The sequence below is a fragment of the Pinus tabuliformis genome, chromosome 9 (genome assembly GCF_031772625.1).
Source record: "Pinus tabuliformis cultivar Carrire ecotype Pingquan chromosome 9, CPIR1, whole genome shotgun sequence".
NCBI lineage: Eukaryota > Viridiplantae > Streptophyta > Pinopsida > Pinales > Pinaceae > Pinus > Pinus tabuliformis.
In genome coordinates, this window is record NC_142307.1 from 15,023,705 (window position 1) to 15,044,205 (window position 20,501).

Here is a 20,501-nt window from a genome sequence, read left to right on the forward strand (position 1 = left end):
GGGAGATTTCCCAAGAGGATAAAAGAATTACGGCTAAATAAAGTAGGATAAAGGATAACAAGGGGAAAGCTAGAAAAAGTCAATAAAAGAGGGAGGGGAAAAGGAAGAAGACACGACTAGGAAGAGAGGGTAAGGATCCAGCAACTACTGGTCTTCCAGCCGTCATCTCTATTGAGATTGCTTGGCCTGCTTTCAATCTCAATTGCTTCCCTAAATTTTCAGTGATGGAACTGTGCAACCTTAGCAATAAGCTTGGTCTCTTCAATACAAACATGATGCTTGGTCTTCTCCGCATGCTCTGCTAGTGCGGAAGACTTGGTTCTCCCATGCTTTAGGTCAGCGGCGTGCTCATTAATCCTTTGATTAATAGAGCGCCACGTCTCCCCAATATAGGGGGTCCCACAAGAACAAAGAATAATGTAAATACCCTTCATGCCCTTAGGGTCGATAGGATCCTTTACCGATCAGAGGGATTTACGAATGGTGTTGAGGGGTCTAAAAGTTGATGGAATATTATGTTTCTTAAGACTCTGAGCAATCTTATCAGTGGTTCCTTGGACAAAGGGAAGATGGACACCTGGGACTCGTTCTTTAGGTTCTTCAACTTGTCTTGACGATGAACCACACTGGTTGGTTTAAAACGCGTCGTCAAATGTTTTTTCATGTGATTTACGCCGAAATACTTTTTCTCATAAAATTCAAATATGTAAAAACAAAAAAAAAAAACCATAAAAATGTAAAAACAAAAAAAAATATATATATATATATATATATCAAAAAATAAAACAAAATTTTCTAATGTATTAAGTGTGGATATTTTTTTTTAATGTTGGTAATTTTCATGTTGGTAATAAAACATAAAAATAAAAATAAAATAAAACATGACAAAAAAATAAAATATAAAAAATATATTTTAAAAAAATTACAAAACCCATAAAAATGTAAAAAAAAAAATCAAAAATAAAGAATATTAAGAAATAAATAAATAAAGAAAAAAATTCAAAAAAACACATAATTTAATGAAAAAATTAATAATAATAATAATAATAATAATAATAATAAAATAAATAAATTTGAAAATTTTGAAGAAAAAAAAAATTGGCCTTGGTGGGTCTATGTCGATTTTCAGAATCGACCCTCATGTTGTTGTTATGAGAGTCATTATTTTATGCATTAAGGTGACAGAGATACATTTTGTGACAAAGACAAGTCAACTTGGAAGAGCCCTTCTATAAGATCAACTCTATATTTGGTTGTAACTCTCTTCATTTCTATTAATACAAAGAGTTCAATGTTTTCCTATATGTGATGTTAGGATTTCATTTATTTCAATACCATGTTGATCTATTGAATGAAGTGATTGGATAATATTACATAGATGTCGTATATCTTTGGCTTGTGTTGTCTGAGTGTGTGGGTTCTAATTATAGCGATCGAAGCTAAGATTGAAGCATACAAACTAAGAGAGGAGCAAGGTGTACGATGGATTCCAGGTAGGCTTCATCTCGTTGTCCCTTACTTTTAAGAAAAACATTGGTTTATTCGTTTTCTGTTCTAAACTAGGCCACCCACTGTAGGGAAGATACTTTTGTCCGCAATAGTAGATTTCGTATAACAGATAGAGTCATGGAATATGAGGTTTATGGCAACCAACTAAAATGTGATAGGGTCATGGAATATGAGGTTTATGGCCACCAACTAACAGTGTGATAAGGTCGTGGAATAGAGAGTTGATTAAAATGAATTCTTGCTACCAATGGTTATGCCATATTATTCTATTGTTAAATAAGAAAATTCAAATGGATTTGGCTAGCAACACTGCAATGGGGTCATGGAATATGAGTTGGTGAAAGATTGTGTTAAATTAAATTATAGCATATTATGAATGGCACTACTTTTTTCACATTGATTTCTACTCTTTTTTCAAAATATATTAGATGCAAGGGACAACCTTTGCAACCATACACCCACAACCATGCAACCACACAAATTCAATGATTTGTGTATATATACAAGGGGTAGTAACAACCATGACTCCTAAGGGAAGAATTCATTGAACATGAAGATTTTTTACACATGGGCTAGATGCACAAGTTTCACAACATTGATCACAACCATTCTAGATCATGTGGCAGACACAAACATGCACATGAGATCGATTAAAGAAATAATGGCAACAAATAAAAGGTAGTAGCATAAAAGAGGAGGAACCACAGCAAAGATAGTACAACTGTAAAAATAGTTTCAAATATTTAACACAACATCTAAGCACACCACCACAGAATGCTTAGACTATTGGATTCAAGGGGATCACATATCCAACAGTGTTTAAGCACTCGGCCGCAACATTTATTACTTTGCCATAAAGTGCTTAGACACTACTCAAGTGTGCTCAGATGTTGACCATCTTTAAGAACGTTGGATGTATTACTTTGCTCAGGGTTGCTTAGATGTTGCCCATCTTTAAGGACAATGCCCAATGCCCATCTTTAAGTTGTTGATGTACACAATGTAAACCAGGTAAGCAAGTAGATTGTAATTTCCCACAGTGTAACTATCAAGTACATATATATATATATATATATATATATATATATATATATATATTTCACCTTACTCCCAAGATATAACTATCAAATGTGCGTGTATCAGTGGGGCATATCGGCCATATATTCTCTAGTTTGGTTGTGCTCTTGGTCTTTGATTTTTTATTCCAAATTTTTACTTTGCAACATGATTATGACCATGAAAATTTTTCAAGAATATATAATTGTAGTTACTATGTACAATAACTATAGAAAATAATAATATAAATTATTTTTCCACGTAAATTTACTGAAACCCCCTTTATAATGTATATTTGTACTATATAGCCTATTTATCAATTTGTAACCTACCTGTTATTTAATTTATTTATTTATTAATTTGCAGCATATTCTATTATATAACAATTTATTTATCAATTTGTAACTATTGGACACCTAATCTGCTAAGGGTTATGGTGCGGAAGTTGAACAGTCACTACAGTGCAAGAGACCTTAGAATATGAATCCAACAGTCATGAAAAATGTATAAATGTACATCATTGTGAATAATAAATGCAATTAAAAGTTTTATCTTTCATATTGTCTCTTAATTTAATTTGTGTTGTGTAATGACACAATCTAATTATAACGTATATAAAATTATAAAAAACCGTTAACCTATTTGAACTTCAAGAGATCGAGTTTGGTCAAGAGATCGAGTTTGTAACAACAACCTTTTGTGCACCTACCCATTGAGATCTTTGGTTGGTCCAATCAACCTTTTGAGCACCTACCCATATCATATAAGATGAGCAATCCGCAACTGGAACTTCTTTCCGTAGCAGAGACAAAAATAATGGCGACGTCGTATTTTTCCATGTTTTTCCACTACTTAATCTATTGAATCAAGTGAATCTAGCACTGGCGTGGAAGTGAGAAGGTTGGCTCTACCTTGACTATAGGATCATATATATATATATAGAGAAGGTTGGCTCTACCTTGACTACAGGAATATATATATATATATATATATCTTCAAAACAATTTTAAATGGGTCTAATTCCCGCCAGGTCAATTCTCTCTCTCTCTTTGGGAGTCTGGCTCTAATGAACCCAAAGAGAACTGAACCCACATGATGGAGAGCCAATAACTTAACAAGAGACTATCTTCAAAACAATTTTAAATGGGTCTAATTCCCGCCAGGTCAATTCTCTCTCTCTCTTTGGGAGTCTGGCTCTAATGAACCCAAAGAGAACTGAACCCACATGATGGAGAGCCAATAACTTAACAAGAGACTTCAACCAACTAGACTACCCATCAAAACCTATATATCCTATTTCATATATATAGACAATCCTCCCATTAAGAGTACCTTTGGCCATATATACCCTTTCATTTGGCCATTTATAACTTACTCGATCCTTTGGCCATATATAAAATTCCCTTTCATTTGGCCATTTATAACTTACTCGAGTAAAAAGCAATTTATATGATTGTTGTTACGTGCGATAATTATGCATAATGAGAAACATCAGTGCAAATATTCTTTTTCCAAATCTCACATGCAAAAAATATACGGAGAGAAGCATGTGAAGTCATATGAATTCACTAGAGGACCCCCTTTATAACGTATATGAGTTACTTCACCTATTTGTCAGTCATATATATATATATACTCCATTATCATATATTTATATATACACGCCAAGATCATATATTGGATTTCCTTTCAATTGGCCATTTATCAGTTACCAACTTTATAATTGGGTGTACCAGGCGAGTGCCCCACTTTATATATTTCGATAAATTGGGTGCATCAAAATCAACAGGTACCTTCTAAGCAAATATCCAGATGTTGCATTGATAAACGTCCGAAGTGAATGTAAGGATCTCATCTGCATTTTTTTACGGATACAAGGCATAGAACAACTCAAGTGTGTATAATTTGTAAATTTAATACTTTTAATGCTTCTTGCTAACTGGACAGCGAGCTCTGTTTACGAAGTTGGAAACATGAGTGAGGAGATGAAACTACAATTAACATAAGATAAAGATCGATGTATCATAACATCTTTCTCTATGTTGCTTTAAAAATGTCTCTGTTATTGTGTGGGGGACTGACTAACTGCCACAATTACTACGAAATCATTTCCTGTTATTAGTGATGGTACAGTGATTGATTATTCTGTTGCTTGATTATTTGCCGAGGTACTGTCTTATACCTGAATTTCTGATTTCAATCTTCGTGACATTGTATAGCTGGATCTTTCTGGTATTTCGTGATACTAATTGGTGGTACAATGACCATTATATTGCCAGTTTATTTACTGATGATACTATTTTATAACTGAATTTCTGCTCCAATCTTCCTGCCATTGGATAGATATTTTGGCATTCTTGTAGCATATGACCAGAGACCTAAAGATGAAGAAGCGAAGCATGATGAATGTAACTTGAAAATGAGGAATGCTTGGAGCCATAATACATATCAAAGACGTATGAGGTAAACATAACCTAAAATGTAGTTGAACTTCCTGATGTGCACTGATTTAACATTGAAAATCTGTGGAAGAGACAGCAAGCCCCCTGCCGCATGATGATTCAAAACAAATATCCAAAATTATTCTAGCAAATTTCCTCTCCGGCCACAATCTTTTAGTAATTCCAAGTAATCCATAAATAAGGATGTGTCTTTTAAGGGAAATACAATATATTTATGCTCAAATCAGAGTCAATCTGCCTAGCATAAAGTTGCCAGTGCAATCAACCTCTGGATTTGAAATCTCTGCTTATCCCTGGTCATGTGGGATGATCTGTTCGCGGAGGTACTTGCACATTAGCTAGGCTTGCCGCCATTGCAGCTGCTAACTGAGAAACATTTGAATGGCCAGAGTTCACATTGAGCATCGGAGCTGCAATGTGAGATGCCTGACTGTTGCCTGTATGATCCTCGGAGAAGGATGAGTTCTCCACCACGCCAATATCCATCGCGGTTGTGGAGGCTGAATCTTGTTTCTCTGGCAATTTATTTTCTGTAGTAGTAAACGTGCCTTCATTTTGTAAATCATTTGTGTGCCCAGAGGTGACTGTGGTTGGCAGAGAATCCTCCATATTAGCTGCAACAGGAGGCAACAATTCTGACTCTTGTCCCAGCAATTGCACTGATTGAGCTACAAATGGATTATCAGAACTTCCACCACCTGAGGTAGAAGAGTCCTTCAAACTAGCTGCAATAGCAGCCATCAATTCTGGATCTTCGTAATCTAATGTATTTTGCAAAGATTCGAAGCGTCTGTCAAATGAATCCGGATAGTAACTCTGAACTTTCTGGCTCCCCAGGCTAGCAGCTATAGCAGCCCTCAACTGAGACTCTTCATTATTGGAGCTATTAATGGGTGAAGTTGCCCCACCCGTCATCTCAGCAGTAGACGATATATTTGACATGGGCTCTTTTTCCTTTTCACGAGAGACATTGTGTGTCACTGCCACGGATTTGGTGATCCTCTGTGCGTCATCAGGAGTCAGCCATTGTCCATAAGCATTACTAGTTTCAGAACTGGAGACAGGGCAATCCCTTGGAAAATTGCCTCTAACAAGGAAGATGCTCCAGCCTGCACCTTTAAGTGTATCCAAGTAGGCAGAAAGGTAGAACTTGGAGAGATATTCAGGAGCAGGATAGAAGCTATTGAAATTGTACCACTCTCCACCTACTTTCCTGATACAGAACCAGTGATTCTCAAGATGACAAATAAAGCCATCTTCATTCTGAGGATCTATCTGGGCTTGCCCTGCCAACGGTGATTCCAGTGGAATTACATGAAGGTCCCAAATTTCTAGAGCCTTCTCCAAAACCTGCATGGTAATTAAAACAGTTTTATGAGATGCTCGTCTGCTTTCAAACAAAAATAATTAGCTAACGCCTAGTAGTTTTGAGATCCATCACTCCCATAACATATTAGAGGTCAAAGCAAATGGAAATTACACGCTTGAACAATAACACCCAGACCCGATTTTTCAGTCTCAATCACCCTTTCATAAAAAAGAGAGAAGACAAACCTTCACATGAAAAACAGATACCCGTATTAACTCAATTAACTACAAAACTAACTCTCATGTATAGGACCCAATGACCATGAAAAGCACCATCGGAAAGATAAAAACAGTGAGGTTAATCAACTGTTGCTTGCCTTAATTCCAAAGATAATTTTAAGAAAGCATTCTTATATTTATAAATGGTTGGCAAATGCTCTTAATATAAAAATATAACTCAAAGATGATCATTCCAAATATTCTCCAACTAGCAGTGACTTCCAATATATGTAGTGACTCAAAACTCAAAGGTGATCGTTTCAAATATTCGTAGTGACTCAATAACTCAAAGGTGGTTATTTCAAATATTCTCCAACTAGCAGTGACTTCCAATGTGTAGTGACTCTATCTGCAGCCTGAAGATCTGTAGTGCTTGCAGTTCAGGTTTTTCTTGACACAGCAGAAAGCTAGTGACTGGCTGATGAACCCCTAGTTCTGTGACTGGGCTCCACAGACTCTAGCACCTGCAGTTCAGGCTTTTGTGGATACAACATGGGTTGCCTATTAATACTGTTCTGGCCCTAGGTCAGCTCTGCACAGCAAGTCCTGCAGACATTCAGGTCAGCCCTACACAACAGTTATGTCCTCAAATACAGGGGCAGCAGGCACCCTGCCCCACACAGTTGATGCCAAGGTCCTCTACAACCCAACTACAACCCCATTAATCTCAATACCCAAAAGAGACATCATTTGGGCTGCTGCACGAATAAAAGCCCTTAAGATGGCAGTTGAAGAGCTTAATGATGGGGAAAAATATGGGACATAATCCATTCAGGAATTGGAGATTAGAATCATGCATCTAGACACACAAAATCTACAGCTGAAACAGCAAACCAAGCATCTGGAGAACTGCGACACATCCAAGCCATTGGAAGTAATGGGTGCTATACATGTTAAAATATTGGTAATGAAGGAGAAGCTAGTTCAAACAATTGAGCAACACCAAACGCAGGTTAATGAGCACATTGAGCAGCAATCTTGGAATCAGGTCATGAAGGCAATGACAGCACCCCCAGTTGTGGAAGCAAATTATCCAAAGCCAAGATTGAAGAGAGACTAAAGCAATCCAAGGAACTGAACCTTAGGGTTTGTCGTCTTCCCTCTTCTTCCTACTCCAACCCAATGCAGTTATTCCTATCCTGAACCCAAGACACCTTCAATTTGAACATGTTAGCCTAAATATGTCTTGGAACACGGCAAACTCGACTCTAGTCATTCGTTCAGTTTGGGTCCTTGGATGATTGTCTTTGCACACTTAAGCCAAGAAGCAGATTGCCTCCCTCCCCCACATGATCTTTCCTGGTGAGGATCTCACTAGATGTCAAGCAGATAAGTTTGAGGGCAATATCATTTACATGTAAGCATCACTAAAACAACGTCAATGATAAATCAGGGATGTTTGTAACATTGATCCAGGTTCCTTTTGGGAGGTCACTCTTGATTCTTATCCCAACCCCATTCACCACCACACTTGTCCTATGAACCACTGGTCAATTATGAGTTCAAACATATGCATAAACATCTTCACTTTTTCCTATGTTCCACCAAGTTTCCAAGACACAAGGGAAACATGTGGGAGCATCACCAAATTTTAGGGAAATTTAGGGGGGACAAGGGGGTATGTCAGGGTCCCCATCACTAAAATTATTTAAATAAAAACAACAATGATAAAATCCTCTGTTACACGGGAACCGCTCCCAAGTGTTGGGAAACCCGTTCCAATGGTTCCCGCGCTCCCTGGAGCTTTGGAACTATATGGGATCATTCCCTTTTCAGCGGGAGCTCCAATGGGAGCTTGGGAATGTTCCTGGAGCTTTGAAGACTGCCTTTTTTTGGAGTTCTGGCGTTCCCTGGGGTTGGGGAATACAAAGACTGTAGAGAAATATGCTGAAATGCCCAAAAAACATGACACTAAGTTGAAACCTTCACAGGAAGAAAGGTCGAAGACATCCTTTACACCGATATCCTTAATTAAGAACTGGAGCAATCTCCTGATGGGTTAAGGAAGTGTGTGGCACCTCAATGTAAGGGCGATATCTGGGATGTCACGCTGATGAGTATTTCTTTTGTTGTTTATGTATATATATCGCAAAGGATTGTGTGTGCATATTGAATGTGGCAGTCAATGCTTAAACATTAGCGTTGCTTTACTTTTTCTTTTAAGAATGACTAGAGAAACATATGTAAAAGTGGTCCTTTGTTATTTTAAGCCAGATTGTTTCAAAGACTCGTCATGTGTCGTAATGAACTAGACATTTTAATATTTTATATCTATATAAGGGAGAGACTCAGGCAGAGAGACACCCAGAGAATATCTTTATATAAGAGAGATTATATATTTATTATTTGTATATTTAAATTGATTTTAAAATTTGAATATTTTGATTCAAGTAATTTTGATTATTATATAAATTATATAATTAAAAAATTAATTTTTTATTTTTTATTTTTTATTTTTTTATTATATAATATTAACGCTCCTGATTAGCCGTTTCCTGTAAATTTTGGGGAAACCTCTAACCGTTCCCGACACTCGTACCCAAGTTCCCAACGTACCCACGTTCCAGAAACTCGTGCAACATAAATAAGATCCCAACAATAATAATTAACCCCATGCAAATTCATCAGTGTGCAATCCAATGGAAACACTATAATCCTACCAATCCTAAAATTCTGAAAATTGTTCTCTAAATTATAAATGGGATATGAAATTTTGCTTTATCCATATGAACTCCGATGAGGATGAAACCACTCTAAAACATCCTGAAACAATTAAAGGTAATGTTAGACTTTAAGTAAAATGATAGAAAAGGTAAGATAAAGAATTACCTTGTCGTTTGCATGTTTATAGAAAAGGTAATTCTCTAAACATGCAAACAACAAGGTAATTCTCCTTTATCTTACCTTTTCTATCCTTTTACTTTAAGAATTTAATATTCTCATTAATTACCAAGGTCATAGACTCCTCAAAGCTCTATCCCCTATCCTTGTTCTATCTTCTTGGTTTGTTGAACAAAAATCTGGTAGAGGGTGGGTCACCCAGGTGTCCCCCTCCCAGAAGAGGGTGTGCCTAAACATCTCCCTTCTGGGAAAACATGTCCCCCACTCTAGGGAAACATTTCCCCATTTGTTTCACCAAATTTTCCCCGTGGGTCACCCAGGCGTCCCCCTCCTGGAGGAGGGTGTGCCTAAACATCCCCCTTCTGGGAAAACATGTCCCCCACTCTAGGGAAAAAATTCCCCATGTGTTTCACCGAATTTTCCCCAAAGGGGACATGGTGAAATGTTTCCCCGAGAACCCCCATCCTCGAAGGGTGGGAAAGGTGGGGAGTGTGCCCCCCACCCTAGGGGATGCATCCCTATGAAACATTGTTTTTCCTCACCCATGATCCATTAGGAGAGACTACAAATATGTCCTTATTCATAAGAAACATAGCTTTCTTACCATGTGGAAGCATCAACATCTTTTGGCCCTACACCATTAACATTTGATGACATTGAGGGATGATCTTATTGTCAAGCATGCATCTACTCAATGACACTAGATGCATAGCCATAAGATTCATCGGCTACTTCAAGATATTCTCTCCCTATCTTCAAATTAAGATTATCACATCTTGTAGTTGTAGAAGGTATGTTGGTTTTGTCATGGGCAAGAGAAGGATCACATGCAAAAGACCAAATGGAGTTTCCATTGCCTTTACAAAGACTCTAAGAGCTCCCTCATTGCCTTCTTAACCAAATATGCCTTCCCTTTCATTATGAGGTACATATTAGGACACACAAGACATCTTATGGGGGCACCCTAGAAGAAATCCCATGAAGCAAATCACTTGGTTTTTTTCCTTTTATTTTATCCACTTGTTAGGCCCCTATAATATTAGTGTAGCCCCCTTATTATTATTGTTAGTGTAGCTCCATATTGTTATCGTTGTGCCCCATAGAAGTCCATTATTGTTATTACTGTTATGTAGGCTCTGATTATATTGTGACCCTTAGACTCCTATATATACCAAGGAGGTCTTGTCATTTGTATCATCCAAGAATTATTCATTTATGTAAATGTAAAAGAGGTTTCCCTTTCGAAAAAAATAATTTTAAGTCGTTGATCTATCTTTTCTTCTATTTTGTTAGATGGTTGCGTAACATTTGGTATCAGAGCTTTGGATTCTAGGGTTTCACTTCTTCAAACAGATCATCTTGGCATCTTTTTTTCTAGGAGGCCTCTAAAGTTGAAATTTGGACCACGTAGAGCCGAAATCTTGGTGAACATCATGTACAAATTTCAGATCTTGGTTCACTGTTAGGTCCCTATACTACTAGTGTAGCCCCTTAGTATTATTAGTGCAACCCCCTCATTGTATTGTGGTGCCCATGTAGTCTCCATGTTGTTATTATTGTGCCCCATAGAAGCCCACTATTGTTATTGTTGTGCCCCTACAGTATTATTGTTATGCAGGCTCTGATTATATTGGGACCACTTAGACTCCTATATATAGAAAGGAGGTATTGTCATTTGTATCATCCAAGAATTCTTCATCTGTGTAATGTAAAGGAGGTTTCCCCCTCGAAGAGGCTGATTTTGAAGTCGTTGATCTATCTTTTCTATCTTTTTGTGAGTTGGTTCCATAACATTTAGTATCAAAGCTTTGGATTCTATGGTTTCGCTGCTCCAAAACAGACCATCGTGGCATTCTCGCTATAACTTTTTTCTCTACAAAGTTTCAGACGCTAAAAAAACCCATTTGAGCCGAAATAGTTTTGAACCTCGGGTCCAAATTTCAGCTCTCGTCTCGCTACATTTTCGGAGATATGATCTGAGGAAGTTGGGGTTTTTGCAAGCTCCAGAATTCCATCAAAAACAGGTCATTGTGGCATTTTCACTATAATTATTTTTCTACAAAGGTTTAGACTCTAAAATTAAAACCCATTTGAGCCGAAATCTTGATGAAGCTCGGGTCCGAATTTCAGATCTTGTCTCGCTATATTTTCCGAGATATGATCTGAAGAAGTTAGGGTTCTTGCAAGCTCCAAAGTTCCATCACAAACAAGTCATCGTGGCATTTTCGCTATAATTATTTTTCTATGAATGTTCAGACTCTAAAATTAAAACCCATTTGAGCCGAAATCTTGATGAAGCTCGGGTCCGAATTTTATATTTTGTCTTGCTATATTTTCGGAGATATGGTCCAAGGAAGTTAGGGTTTTTGCAAGCCCCCAAATTACATCCCAAACAAGTGACCTTGGGAAAATCGTCATAACTTTCTCTCTGAGTATCAAATTGAAATTGTTACAGAAAGAGGACAGACTTTAATTTTTCGTGCATCGTTTTCAAGTCTGAAGGTTGAAACAGTGACACGTGGCACTTCATACAAGTTCGCTCTACTGAAAAAGTGTATAATCAGGTCATCTTGGGAGATTGGGCATAAAGATTTCTTGGAGAATCCAATTTTGATCAGACTGGATGCGTTGGAAAGAGGACTCAGAGGGTTGCCACAGTTTGCAATTTCAGATGTTAGAGATCCGAAATTTCAAAGATACATCAGATTCAATATCGAGCTCCTAAAAAGTGAAAAAAAGTGTGTAGTTTTTTTTTTTTATTTTGCATAAGTTTGGTTTGAAAAATTAATTTGAAGGAATTCAAAGGGCATAGTGAAGGATAATTATCATTAATTGATGCCCCAAAAAAATAAAATGGAAACACCTAGTAAACAACCTAAAATCTCTAGCATGACTCATGAAGAGGAGGAAGAAATGCAACATGATATATCAAAATTACGAGACCAAGTGCAACAAATTTCACTCTCACAAAAGTAACAGAAGCTAAGATGAATGGTTTAAAGAAAGATGTGGAAGATAAGATGGATGGTATGAAAAACAACATTGAAGATTGGAAGAAAGACATGGAAGGTTGGAAGGAAGGTTGAACAAAGTTACTACGAGAAAGGCTTCCTAATGTTGAAAAGGTAGTAGCGCAAACGCATAATGAGAACAAAAGAAATTTTAATCATGATTCGAAGAATGACAACATTGAAGATTTGAAGAAATACGTGGAAGGTTTGAAGGAAAGTTTGACAAAGTTGCTACAAGAAAGGTTTCGTAATGGCGAAAAGGTAGTAGAGAAAACTCATGATGAGAACAAAAGAAATGTTAATCATGATTTCATAGACTCTAACATTGGAATAAAGACACACCATGTTCCAAAGATCGATATGAGAAAGTTTGATGACAAGGATCCTATAACATGGATACTACAGATGGAGCAATATTTCAATCTCCATAATGTGCAAAACACACAAAAGGTATGCATTGCAACTTTATATTTGGAACCCAATCAATTTGTATGGTATCGATGGCTTTGCTCTCGTAAACAAATTGTCACTTGGGCAATGTTTACGGAAGAAATGATAGCACATTATGAGGATACAAAAAGCAACTTTTTTTAGCCAATTGATAAATCTCAAACAAAAAGGTTCAATGGTGGAGCACATTGAGGACTTCCAAAAATTGAATATAAGGGTAAAAGATATTACAGAGAAGCATAGGATTGATGTGTTCATAGGGACATTACATGATAACATCCAACATGAGGTTCGCATTTGGGAACCTCATTAATTGGAGAAGGCATTCAGGTTGGCAAGAAAACTTGAAAGCAAAATTATGGCAACAAGGAAGCCTACCAAGCACAACTATAAAGATGGAAGTATTGTTGCCCCTAACCTCCACAACCTACAAGGTTATGTGGGAAACAATGTCCTCCACTAGGACATCATCCTCCATAAATGCTCAATATCCCACAAGCAAGTGACAAATGGATCATGAATGCTCCATGCTCCAAGGAAAACTCAAAGTGCAAAGGGTATGGCTCCAAAAGTGCCTCCAATACCATGATGTCAACACCATTTGTGTCCTACACCACCCTTATAGGGGCAAAAGTAGTGACATGGCACCATCATGCTCAAGCATTGGGGTCCAAAAGTGATGTGCAAGCCCTCCCATGTCATTTCAAAGATGATCAATCATCGTCTAGGCTCTAGAACAAGCATTGCCTATTAAACAGTGTCAAGGCCAAATTGAGGGCATCCTAGGTCCATATGGGTACATCATTAATAAATCCAACATTAAATCATTAGTGGCTCAATGTTTTAGCGACTACGAATACTCATGAGAGTCATCTGCCATGTGGAATCATATCATAGCCCAATGCTCATCTCTAGAGGGGCAACATTGCATTATCAAGGTCATAATTGCTCTATAAACTAGGGTAAAACGACCTCTTGAGTGTCGTAGAAAGGGGTCTCTACTGTTGTGATGACACCACCTACCAAGAACGTTACAAGATCAAGTGAAATCAATAATCATTAGGGACAATAACAATTAACACATCATAGTGGACTATATTTAATGTTGGGGGCACAAGCATACTTCACATAAAACTTACCTTCAAATATCTAACTAAATCAAGACATGTAAACGAGTTACCTCACTTATATTAGGGATGATTAGGTCAACAACCCTATTAGGTGTTTCGAGCCCCTAAGGAGAGTCACATGTCCCAAGTTAGCCCATCAATCCATAGGCCTGTGTGATAATGATGCTTGCGATGTGGGAAAGGCTTCAAGGTAGGTGCCATAGCCATGTGACCAATTGATGTGGGTCCAACATCCTAAGTGTATAGATGTAAGGAGGGAGCAATCGTGGTGACATTAATTACTCCTTTCCTTGGCCTGCTTTTTCACCATTCTAGTGTGTCGTTTACTTCTTTATGATTTATCTTTATTGGGTGCATAACTTACGATTTTTATATTTTCCAATACCCCTTTAAGATGAGGGAGTTTCTCGCTTATCAAGGTCGGGACTTTCAAGAGTTCCTTTCTTTAGATAAAGCATTGAATGCTTGAAGAATTGGGTGATGGCTAAAGGGGCAGAGCTCATGCTAGAATTTTTCCCATGCACTAAATAAATGTTCCAACCATCTTTCGCATTTTACATTCTCCTTTCAATGTGGTTTTCTTATGCTTTTACCTTTCTTTTTGTTGCATCAACCCCTCAGGCCACGTTTCTGAGCCCAGACTCAAGGATGTGCACGAAGGATGTGTTGAAGAAAAGTATAACTAGGTTCGGTATTTGTCAATGTAATTTTGATCTTTGTACTTGTCAAGAAAAAGAAATATATTTTTATATAATTATATGAATAAGTTGCTTGCTCATTCCATAGGTCTAGGAAAGTCAAAGAGTCAAGATTATGTTAAAGAGCTCTTTATGAGCATTTATGTAATGTGCATGGGTCAACCTAGTGTCAAGAAGCCCTCCAAGACAAGAAACATTCTTCAACAAAGAAGACTACAAGAAAAATGATGAAGAGAACATCATGTTGGCCTGCAAAAATGAATTAAACAACTAAAAGATGACATGTCGGCTCATATAAATGACACAACAGTTCACTTGTTCATGTCGACTCAAATACAAGGTCAAACCACTATAAATAGGCGTGTAAAGTTCAAAATTACAGTCAAATAATTTCGGATATCTCTAAAACTTTGGAGGTGCATGAACTCGCATTTTTCTGACATGATTCGGTGAAAACAAGGATTGTAATCCACATTACAGGAGAACAGTATCTCAGACCTTTGAAATCTCGAACAAGGTACAGGGGAGCAAACATCTCGAATAAAGTGCAATGGGACAGTATTTCGAATAAATGAAGTGGCTCAGAATCTCAGATGAGGACAGCAGTCCTATGTTTCTCAGATGGACATCATGATCTCTGTCTCGGCATACCTAACACAATCATGTGTGATGTGGAGTATCCATGTGATCTCATAGTTACATAGTTACAGTCTCACGAGGAGGATCTCAATGTGGCATACATCCTAAACATAGTCATGACCTCGACATAGTTGCAATCATGATGAAAAACTCAGTTCAGCTATCATATATATACCTCAAAATGGAGATCTCATTGTTATAACAAAGACCTCAGTGAAGAGCTAGCATTAGTGCAACTGTGATGAAGATCTCAATGAAGGTGAAGTTATGGTGTAGCAGCAATGAAGATCTTTCTGGTGCAATAGTGATGGCCTCAATGGTGGAGCAATGATGATGATCTCAGCAGTGACAAAGAAGAGGATTGGTGTCTTGGTCTTGGAGTGGCATAATAGGTCAAGGGTCAAGGTCTTGGTGTTCGTCAATTAGAATCTCTATAAGAAGAATTTTGTGCAGGTTTTCCTCTCCAAGAGGGAGAGGTTTTGGCCCTGGAAGAAAGCCAAACATCTTGTGTTCTTGTCTCTTTGTTTTGGTAGCAATTTGATGAAGCAAACACACACACACTAATAATAAGAAGCAGATCAAGCTAACATAAATTGTAAAAGCACTTCACAAATTGTTATCAAGTCTAGAAGAATCACATTAATCCCACTTGCCCTAGATTCAACATGGTATCAGAGCTAAGGTGCAAAAGTCAAAGGAAGGGAAGCAAAAAAGACATACAAGGATCAGTCCTCAAGAAGGGCATCAAAGTAAGGTTAAGGGTTTTGTCAAGAATAAAGGAACAAGTCTACAACAAGCAGTGGCAAAGAACCTTTTCTCCACAGTCATCATCAAAAAGGTCACCAAGAACCTTATCAATATGACTACAAAGCAAGATAACTCAAAGTCAAAGATTACCATCTTGGAGAAGGTCGAAAATCCGAGAAGCAATCCTAATCTACACTACAACAAAAGGAAAACACATTACCTTTCACAGTCTCGGTACTAGCCTCAAAATTTGGGTGTCATTACAACCCATCATACCACAACAATCATAATGACTTGAGTAGTTTCGATGATGGGTATTGAACAATGCTCGAAGGCCACAAAGATCTTTGCTTATGCTTGTCAACTCAAGCAAGGTTCTACTCCAGCAAGTAGCATTGCAACAAGGTTACAAAGATATACAGTCACAACATACATTACAACAATATCACTTTGGAAGGAGAACACAATGCCACATCTCGGGTGGACATTCTGACAGTGCTCTCAAGATTCTTGATTTCGATTCCGTACCCTCACAGTCAAGGAATCAAATAATCTCAACATATCATAAAAGGCAATAGTGCTTGGTGTTGAACAATGCAAGGAAGTCTCAAGAAAGGTTCTAGAACTCTAGTGTACCAGGCAACTCAAGCAAGAATCTCATTGAAGAAGATCATTCAAGAAAGCATCAAGGTGAAGATTCCATCTTCACATGACAAGTATCTTTTCATTTTAAATTCTAGTTTGGTTAAATGACTTCATGATTGCAAGGACATCTATGAATTGAATGGGTTATCAAGATTCTTTGCATGAAGGAGAATAGACATAGTCCTCTAAGTAGTTGAATTCATTAAAAGGTCTCCTCTGAATTTATGAAAATGGATACTTATGAAAGATTCCCTCACATAACAAAATTGGAGACATCAAAGTGATGTAGATGATAAACTCATTCCCTTGAGGTGCAATAAAGAAGGTCAAATGAAATTTGATCTACATGAAAGTAAAAAGGCATCAAAGGATGTAGGATATCTTCACAAGGTCTTATATATAAGATCTAGGAATGAAGACAACCATCATTGATGCACTGGCAAGGTAACAAATATCCATGAACAAGAAGGTTACCTCATTCGGCAACTTGTAGTCTCTAACGCAAGATAGAGAAGGACAAGTTGATGGAAAAAATGTTGAAGGTTAAAAGAACTCAACCATGTGCAGAAAAGGAAGGCAAGGTTGGTCCCCAAGTAAGAAAAAATAAGTATAGTTGAGATTCAATTCTATGGAAAGGTTTTGGAAGCTCATATCACTGAAAAATGGAGGAAGCTGAAGAAAAGGGCTAAGGAAAGAGGGAGTAACAAATCTCTCGTATGAGTAAGATAATATCCCTCACAAAAAGGTCCTATCATAAGCTCCTAGATCTTGAGATTATGATAATAAGATGCAGCATGGCATCATGGAAGCATTAGAAGCAAGAGCTCGTGACATCACCATGGGAATCATGAAGGACAAAATGGACAAAATCCATGGCATCCTCATTAGAGGGTTCACTAATCTAGAGGGGAAGCAAGTGTTTCATCAAGAACTCCAACTTATGGAATTTATGGGATGATGGTGTGATGACATGAAGCAGATCAAGGGATTGAAGATCTTTTCAAACAAGGAAGTTGTTGGAAGAAGCCTAGATGACCTAAAGGTAAAATTAGGTATATATGCTTGTATTTAATAATATAATGTCATGTCATATGGTTGCAGATAACATGGATCATTACTTCTATCTTGAGAAGCATGATTAAGAGAAAAAGGATCTTCTCCTCTGAAAGAATGTAGGAAGGCATAAGTCACACTAGATGAAATCAACATAATATGTCCTTGTATGAAGTATGAGGTAGTTGACCAAGAAACTCTTATTGAAAGCTTCTGGAAATGGAATGTGTGAGGAAGGAAGAGATCGTGAGATATGCAACAATGATGAAAGCGATCAACATCCAAAAGACCAAGAAGATTTGACAAGGAAATCTCCCGGAAAGATATGAAGACTCTAATGAAAGTCTGAAAAAGATTAAGACCCTTGACAATGGATATCTTTGGGAGATTTGTCAACAAGTATGTAGGATGCTGACACCTACAGGAAGATGTCATGATGAAGAGCCATATCGAAAGGTACAATTTGATTTAATGTTTTGATTTCTTGAATAATATCTGGATGAGTTCATGCAAGGCTACTGGCACAAGAGTTGTAAGTACAAGTACAACTAGCATTCATGTGGTGGATGGAAACTCCTGAAAGAAACATGATGAGGAAGAAGTAGCCATATGAAGAAGGTTCCAAATATGTACCAAGAAGGCCACTTTCCATGAAGAAAGGAATGACATGATAGAATAAGAAGGAAAGTGATCGATGGTTGTTGCCCTACAAGGAAGAAGCTCAACTAAATTTCATGACATCAAGGAGAGAAGTTGATCAAGCAACTGAAGGACCCACAAAGAAAAAGTTGTTGATATATAGAAGAGTCCCTAGCTAAGAGGGAGCTCTGACAGGTCCCTGATCAAGAGGGAGTTTGAATTAAGATCACCCCTGATTACAAAGGAGTGACAATTGTGTTTTTCCATGTCATGTGTCATGCACTAGACCAGGACTAACAGTCGTAAGTCTAGATGAAGGCCATGAATGGAAATGTAGACACATGATAGACACAACATTCGTGTCTTCGCTTGGGAAGAAAGAATGGGAGGATTGGGTAATCATCTGGCATCTTATACTCTTTGAGGATGTGTAGGGCATCCAATAGGATCGATATTCTTTGAGGGTTGAGAACCCAAGATAAGAATAGTCCTAGAAGGTCATACTCAATGAACACCCGGGTGGGTATGTACCTTGAGAGACAAAGATGAAGGTGTCTATAAATCATTGCTCTCGCCATCATTGTAGCTCATGGTCTCGTGGAGATATGGAGTTGTTAGTCAAGGCCTTGCACTATGACAATGTTGATTGATATGATGCTATAAATATGGGACTACCAATTTGATTCTTCTTATGTGAAATTCTCCAGATTGAGAATAACCAAGTACCATTGTAAATACCTCCCTAGTTTAGAGAGAGTGTTGAAGAAAAGTGTAACTAGGTTCAGTATTTGTCAATGTAATTTTGATCTTTGTACTTGTCAAGTAAATGAATATTATTTTTCTATAATTATATGAATGAGTTTCTTGCTCATTCCATAGGTCTAGGAAAGTCAAAGAGTCAAGATTATGTTAAAGAGCTCTTTATGAGCATTTATGTAATGTACATGGGTCAACCTAGTGTCAAGAAGCCCTCCAAGACAAGCACCATTCTTCAACAAAGAAGACTACAAGCAAAATGATGAAGAGAACATCATGTCGGCCTGCAAAATGAATTAAACAACTAAAAGATGATATATCGGCTCATATAAATGACACAACAGTTCACTTGGTCATGTCGGCTCAAATACAGGGTCAAACCACTATATATAGGCGTGTAAAGTCCAGAATTACTGTCAGATAGTTCTGGATATCTCTGCAACTTCGGAGGTGCAAGAACTCACATTTTTTTTAGATGATTCGGTGAAGAACAAGGACTGTAATCCGCATTACAGGAGAACAGTATCTCGAACCTCTGAAATCTCGGACAAGGTACAGGGGAGAACACATCTCGGATAAAGTGCAGTGGAACAGTGTTTCGGATAAATGAAGTGGCTCAGAATCTCGGATGAGGATAGCAGTCCTATGTTTCTCAGATGGACATCATGATCTCTGTCTCGGCATACCTAACACAGTCATGTGTGATGTTGAGTATCCATGTCATCTCATACTTACATAATTACAGTCTCATGACGAGGATCTCGATGTGACATACATCCTAAACATAGGCATGACCTCGACATAGTTGCAATCATGATGAAAAACACAGTTCAACTGTCATATCTATACCTCAGAATGGAGATCTCATTGTTATAACAAAGACCTCGGTGAACATGTAGCATTGGTGCAGCTATGATGAAGATCTCAATGAAGGTGTAGTCATGGTGTTGCGGTAATGAAGATCTTTGTGGTGCAGTAGTGATGGCCTCAATGGTGGAGCAATGATGATGATCTCAACAGTCACAAAGAAGAGGATTGGTATCTTGGTGTTAATGTGGCATAATAAGGCAAGGGTCAAGGTCTTGGTGTTCGTCAATTAGAATCTCTATAAGAAGAATTTTGTGCCGGTTTTCCTCTCCAAGAGGGAGAGGTTTTGGCCCTGGTAGAAAGTCAAACATCTTGTGTTCTTGTCTCTTTGTTTTAGTAGCAGTTTGATCAAGAAAACACACACAGTGATAATAAGAAGAAGGTTAAGCTAAGATAAATTGTAAAAGCACT

General features: G+C 37.6%; 1 protein-coding gene across 1 annotated transcript in view; it reads right to left on the bottom strand.

The window, feature by feature from the left end:
- Positions 1-5,024: 5,024 nt before the first annotated feature.
- The window catches only part of LOC149146890 (ataxin-3 homolog), a 74,333-nt gene continuing 58,856 nt past the window's right edge, over positions 5,025-20,501 (bottom strand). Inside the window, exon 2 of the mRNA XM_089445780.1 lies at positions 5,025-6,377. Within this exon, the coding sequence (XP_089301906.1) occupies positions 5,325-6,377 (1,053 nt within the window). The 3' untranslated portion in view covers positions 5,025-5,324. The remainder of the gene's footprint in view (positions 6,378-20,501) is intronic.